The 6768-nt window shown below is 49.6% G+C and overlaps 1 protein-coding gene across 1 annotated transcript in view; it reads left to right on the top strand.

The window, feature by feature from the left end:
* The window catches only part of LOC134044690 (bifunctional heparan sulfate N-deacetylase/N-sulfotransferase 4), a 51333-nt gene extending 44777 nt beyond the window's left edge, over positions 1-6556 (top strand). Inside the window, exons 9-13 of the mRNA XM_062494022.1 lie at positions 387-561; positions 1609-1779; positions 3145-3254; positions 6084-6186; positions 6437-6556. Of these exons, the coding sequence (XP_062350006.1) occupies positions 387-561; positions 1609-1779; positions 3145-3254; positions 6084-6186; positions 6437-6556 (679 nt within the window). The remainder of the gene's footprint in view (positions 1-386; positions 562-1608; positions 1780-3144; positions 3255-6083; positions 6187-6436) is intronic.
* Positions 6557-6768: the final 212 nt, after the last annotated feature.

Below are 6768 nucleotides of genomic sequence, written 5' to 3' on the forward strand. Positions count from 1 at the left end.
TTAAAATTAAACAGTTTGACATTTAAATGTTGACATTAAATGTTGACATTCTGAAGCTTTTCCCATTTTTTTACTGCAGCTAAAACTGAACTCACTCCAAACTGGTGAAAGATATCCCTTTGACACTGAAGTTATTAGCAAAAATCCCATCCATCAGAGGAAAAACCTAATTACCAGACTTCATGAGGGCTTTAGCTATTACCAGCGCCACTTAAGAACCAAGATGCATTCCCATTATTCCAGTCTGGGCTGAGCTGAGAAATTCAATTTTGCATCTTGAGAATTATGTCTGAAAATTCACCTTCTCAGCCACCACGAGATGGGAGGCATGGGGCCGAGACCCTTTTGTGCTGCTGCTAATTCTAACAAGTCTCTTCCCCTCCCAGGTACATGGATTTCTTCCCCACTCCTTCCAACGTCACCACCGACCTCCTCTTTGAGAAAAGTGCCAACTATTTCCATTCTGAGGAAGCTCCCAAGAGAGCTGCTTCCCTCATCCCCAAGGCCAAGATCATCACCATCCTCATCGACCCCTCCGACCGCGCCTATTCCTGGTACCAGGTACGGAATTCTAAGCCTCAAGGAGTGCACGGCAGAACCAGTGGCAGGGGATGGTGGCTGGCAGCAGTGGGAATCTGTGTCCTTGAGCAAGTAATGGGAGTTACTGCACAGCGTTGGCATCGTGTGGAAGCAGGAGGATGCTGGATGCCAGCTTTTGCACTTGGCACCTGTGACACCGGTGTCAGAAATGATGAAACTTCCCAGCACAGAGCTGCCACCAGCTGGAAACAAACAGTTTAATCTCAATTACAGCTGACAGGGCAGAGAGGGAGAGCAGTGCTCCTCGCCCAGGGAGACACACAGGGAAAAGCAGCCTGGCCCAGGCAGGGAATCGCGGCTCTTGACGCCGAGGATCTGAGCCCACATCCCTTCCCCCAGCGTGCGAGCTCAGCAATGTGCAGCCGTGCACAAACGGACCCAGTGCCTCCTGAAGTTTCCAAGGAGTTAAAAAGAGCTGTGTCTGGAGACACTGGCTTTTTTCTCTCCTTGGAAACAAAAGCAAGCCTGTTGTTTTCCCCAGGAAGCTCCAGGAGGATGTTCCTTGCCTTTTCCAGAGCGCACACCCTTCTGTAACGAAACCCGCACTATTTAAAAGTTCTGTTTTTAGAGAAATGTATGAGCGTGCTCGTGAAACACGTCGTAGGCCTGCACGTAAAGGAAACACTAAATGCAGTGTTTAGATTCAGATGCAGTTCAGATTAATAATGTTGGGGTAAGCATGAAACACATCTTTTCTGATACTGCCGGGAAGTTCTGCAAGGAATAAAGCGTGGCCAGGGGCTGCAGTTTGCACCCGTGTAAAATCTCATTGGCGCCTTTACAGCTGCCAAGGCAAAGCAGTAAAACAGTGACTCCTCACTCCCCAGGGGAGCCGGGACTGAATGGTGTCCCCGCCCTGCTCCTTGGCCCCCATCCCTCTCCTACCTGGCAGAGGTGGCACTGAGGGGGAGCCCAGTGCTCCCGGCACGGCCCTCCCGGCAGCTCCCACAGCATTTCAGGCTTCATCTCCATCATCCTTGTGAAACGTATTCCAATATGTCCCTCCAGCACCAGCGCTCCCACGAGGACCCCGCCGCGCTGAAATTCAACTTCTACGAGGTGATCACGGGCGGCCCCTGGGCGCCGCCGGAGATGCGGGCGCTGCAGAGGCGCTGCCTGACTCCCGGCTGGTACGCGCTGCACATCCAGAGGTGGCTCTCGCACTTCCCTGCCTCCCAGGTAAGGCCAGGCCGGGTCCCACCCAGCTCACCGAGCCTTGGCACGGCCCGGGGGAGTCCCCGGGGCTCCCGCGGCCCGAGGGAGCTGCAGCTGCAGCAGGAGACGCTGTGGGAAGGTCTGGCAAATCCATTTAGAAGATGCCAGGGTTTCTGCTAAGTAGAAATTTCATCCTGCTTCCCACTCAGTCCCTGTCATAGAAAGCTTCACATTTATTTGATCCTGATACGGAATTGGCTTTTCTCCGGGCTGGAGCATAGATTCCTTCTTTCAGCCCCTTCTTCAGATATTTCATTGAATTGTCTTTTATAACCTTTGCCATGAAAAATGTACCTAAATGCATAGATCTAAAGAATATTTCCATTGGTGAAGTAATAATAGAAAAAACGACCTAAAGCAAACATTTCAGTACTACAAAGTACATGCATGGGCAGTCTTTATGCATGGACCTGGTCATATGTCAGTTCATATCTGCACCTGCTGTAAGACAAAGCTGTAAAAGGCTGTTTCACGAGTGAGCAAATGAACACAAGGATCCCCAGAGACTGCTCTGGGTGGGACAGAATTTCCTCAGAAAGGAGGCAGAGCTGAGTGTTGCCTACTTTCTCAGGGACCTGAGGGAGAGTAAACAACAAGAAGAACTAGCTCTGCCTTCTTGCAATCCTCATTTTGCTTTTTATACAGGCCCAGCTATACTAGAGAGAGGAGAAGCAGGTCAATCCCATTTCCAGGAGAAGGGAGAAAATCACAGACAGCCATTTACTTCCTCCTTTCATCTCTGGCCTTTCTACTCTTTCATAAATGGGGAGGGAAGTCCTGCCCAGAGCTGCTGAGCTGGCGGCAAGGGCAGTATTGCCCTGGGAGCAAACAGGCCATGTCTCCTCCTCACCCACCTCATCCCAACTTATTCCTCCAAAGGAGGTGGGGATGTCCTGGCAAACTCTGAGCATGCAAAGGATGCTGAGCATCCCATGCCCTGTTCCCTGGGCTCTTCCTCTGCCCTCACCTGGAGCTGCTGCCTTCTCTCCTCAAGATTTCCCACAGACACACCATAAACCTCAACAATATTTTATATTCTTTCCTTATCTCTCCTTCTCAGAATTGTCTGAGACTCAGGTTTGGCTTGGGACGTTTAACTCCTGCATTTGAACAACACGCACACACAGACTTACAAGGCGCCCACCTAAGTAAATTCAACTCAATAAAGTAAAAAGTAAACCTAAAAAGGAGTTCATCCATATGAATGTTTTTAGCACTGTACAAAGTCACGCGCTAGTTTAAATCCAGGTTCTCACAGGAGTGAAACAATGCCATTGTTTTGCTAACCTTAGTCCTGTTTCCAAACAAGTGCCATATTTACCCCTGCAGTTGCTCATTATTGATGGACAGCAGCTGAGAAGTGACCCTGCTACTGTGATGGATGAAGTACAGAAGTTTCTGGGAGTCTCTCCTCATTACAATTACTCTGAAGCCCTAACGTGAGTGCATTGCTTTTATTATTTGCCCTGTGGGATCCCAGGGTACATCCCCTCCCACCAGGATCCCTTGATTATTAATTACAAGCAGACAACACAGCAGGACAAGGATAACTTTGAAAAGCTTGAGGTTCTCTTCTGTCAGTCTCCAGGAGCTGAAGCCTGGACTGTCAGGTGTGGAAAGTTTGGCTTAAGGGTTTTTATCATTCCGGTGGGAGCCTGCTGGCAGAGGTTGGGTTAGAAGCACTCGTTCCCTAATCCCATTTTCCTCTCTGGATTTCCATGGACGGCTGAGACTCCTGCAGGGGCGGGAGTGGGCTGAATTCCCCTCTCCCCTCTTAGTCCAGCAGAAAATTGTAAGAAGCTTTTGCCCTGAGCCTCTCTGTGTGAGGAGCATCATCTCCCTACAGCCCCAGCCCTGGGATATCTGTGGGCTCAGAATCCTGCCACTGCTTTTCCAAGTCCCTGTGGAAGCAGAGAGCACGAGCCCACTCCCTCTGCTTCACCTTCCCTGCAGGCTGGGCCTGAGGGAAACACAACCACGGACATCCCGGCTGCCCCACACTGCTCCTCTCTGCTTACAGTTACCTTTTATGTAACGTTTCCTCTCCTGGGAGGGTCTAGATTATTCATAGGAGAGGTTCAAAGTAGGACTCCAGTGCTTAAGAAAGTTGCTCTGCCAAAACCTTTTTCTAGAGGGAAAATGTTGGGTTTCAGGAGGCAATTTTTTAAGTCACTGGTTTCCAAAGCGGATAGAGGGGAGGAGGAGTCTGATCGCAGAGCTGAGCTATTGATGTTTGAACAACTCACAACTGCACATCTGCAGTGCCTTCTGCTGGGTTTTTAAAATCCACACCCACAGACATACATCTTCCCTTTCTGGAACTAAATTAAAGTCAGTGGAGTCGCACAGCATGAAGAAATTTGGCCTCTCATACTGGTTTGGACAGGAAAAACGGATTGTAAACAGATCCATAAAATTATGCACTCCCTGTTTGGAGGCATTGAGAATGCAAATGTGCTGTGGAAGCACACACTTCTGCACGGATTTGGGATGGAAGGGGAAAGTGCATTAAAGTATGTAGCTGCTTTCGGGTAGGGCTTGTCGAAGGGGAAAAGATTGCATAGGATTGTTCCTAGTCATTACTGCCTGACAACTGCACACCACACATTTTTAAAGGTGTCAGGAAGCAGCCTAAGGACCCAGTCCTGTGAACAGCACTGAGCAACAAGTCCATCACCCTGAATAATCATGTGAAAGTCTTGCAGGAGAGTAAAACCAATGCAGGCAGAAGAGAAGCACTATCCAGAGCCATGGGAGGGGAGCAGAGGGGACACAGAGGCAGGGCTGGAGGAAAACACAAGGTGAGAGGAGTGTGCTTAGGAAAATGTTCTCCCTTAGAGGGCTGCTACATTCTGTCAGAGATGAGAGACAGATCCTAATGGTGGCATTGCTTGGCTCTGCCCTCGCAGGCGTTCCCTGCCTCTGGCATCAGGCACTGCCTCCCCAAAGCCCTGCCTCTCCCCCAGGCTTACTCTGCAGGGAAGGGAAGACAACCAGGCCTCCAAAGATTTCTGCTGACAGCTCTCAAACGTTCCCCTGTAGCTTTACCCTTAGGGCTATCACTGTTTTTAAATAAATACTTCCATTGTGCCCAATTACATTTACAGAAGCCCTGAGAGTTCTGTGATTTCTGAACGCAGAGGGTTGAATTCAGCCCGAACTGTCTCACCCTCTTTGCCCCTTCCCATATTTGCACATCTTTTTCATAATGTTCAATAAGCTCCTTCTGAGGCAGAAATATTGTTTGGGGCATCGTTTTGCAGCTTCCCTTTTACCCAGCACACGATATTGCTGCTCCTCTTGGGAAATTAATGCAAGGCAGCTAAAGCATTTCACCATGCAAGGAGCAGATGGGAAAGGCCAAAGCAGAAATGAATCTATCATCAATATAGCCATTTAATCAATGATTTATTTGTTTTTAATTGCTACAGCTACAGAGACAATTTAGGAAACAAAGGTCAGGCCTGCTTTAATGGGCTGGGCAAGTAAAAGCCCGTGGAGAAGGTTCACCCTTCTCCTGAAACTCGCTCTCTTCTGTACAGCAGGAAATTGCAGGTGCATCCATGTCACACGGACAGAGCAGGGGCAGGAAGGTGGTGTGTAACTAATTAACTCCCTGTCCCAGCCAATTACCCTTCGTCCTTCTCCAACATCTGCTGAGCAGCAGGAATGTGCAGTGTTTGGATGTTTTACGCCTGCTGCAAGTCCCACAGCAATAAATCCCAAACTTAACGCCACGTGCTGTTCGTTCCTCGGCGAGTGCCTGTTTCCAAGCCTTCATCTAAACCTCTTCTATCTCTGCATTTCAGACATCACAATCAAATTGCAAGTTTCAGATAAGGGCTGCTAAGACAGTGTTTATGCTGCAATGCCATGTTAGGAACGAAAATGGTATTTAGATGCAGTGATAGGGAGCAGCTTCTCAGGCAGGTTAAATCATCAGCACCCAACCAGCGAAGGTTTCCTTAGGAGACCCTGCAGATCAGCACTTCACTGTGTGTGCTGGACAAGTAGAACAGAAATTAGCCAGGGCAGATAGAGCACAGCGGGAAAACCTTCCTGCTTCTAGGCACTTCCAAGGCAGGTTTGTGGGAAAAAATGAATCCCCAGAGTTTACACAGGAGAGGAAAGCTGTTTCCCCCTTTGTGCCCAGAATTCCAGTCATCTAGAGAGAGGTGTGCAGCAGTAATTGTGGGCTAACACTGATGTCTCAGTAGCCAGGAGATGTTTAAGTAGCAAGGTCTTTTAAAAGATGTGATCCTCTACAGGTTCGACCCTCAGAAAGGTTTCTGGTGCCAGTTATTGGAAGGAGGGAAAACAAAGTGCCTGGGGAAAAGCAAAGGTCGGAAATACCCACCAATGGACCAAGAGGTGAGGGCTTTTCAGAAATTTATGGGAGCACTTTTAATACTGACCCGAAATAAACACACCGATTCCTTTTGTTGTTGTTATTGTGGTATTTTCAGTGAAAATACTGGGTTGATGCTTTTAAATACCAGAAACCCGAGCTTTGAAAGAGAGGGCACTGAGTGCTCCCTGTGAGAGCAGATGTCTGTGGGATATGTTTCCTTTAACCTGATCTCGGTTTATTTCCCCCCCCCCCCCCCCACCCCGATCTCAGTCCCGAGCGTTTCTGTCGAGCTACTACCGAGAGCACAACGTGGAGCTGTCCAAGCTGCTGCACAGGCTGGGGCAGCCGCTGCCCTCCTGGCTGCGGCAGGAGCTGCAGAAGGTCAGGTAGCACCGGCGGGGACCCGGCCAGGCGAATTCCTGCCCCCTCAGACCGCCCCGCTCCTCCGGCTCACTCGGCATCGTCAGGACAGGACCTCAAGGACACCGCTCTCCGCAGCAACAAGTGACCGACAAACCAGAAGAGAATAATTCGAAAAGCCCCGAACCCAAACCCGACAAGCGTTCGCACACGCGTGCTGCCGGTGGAGCGGCACGGAGCCT

The sequence above is a fragment of the Cinclus cinclus genome, chromosome 5 (assembly GCF_963662255.1).
Source record: "Cinclus cinclus chromosome 5, bCinCin1.1, whole genome shotgun sequence".
NCBI classification, from domain to species: domain Eukaryota; kingdom Metazoa; phylum Chordata; class Aves; order Passeriformes; family Cinclidae; genus Cinclus; species Cinclus cinclus.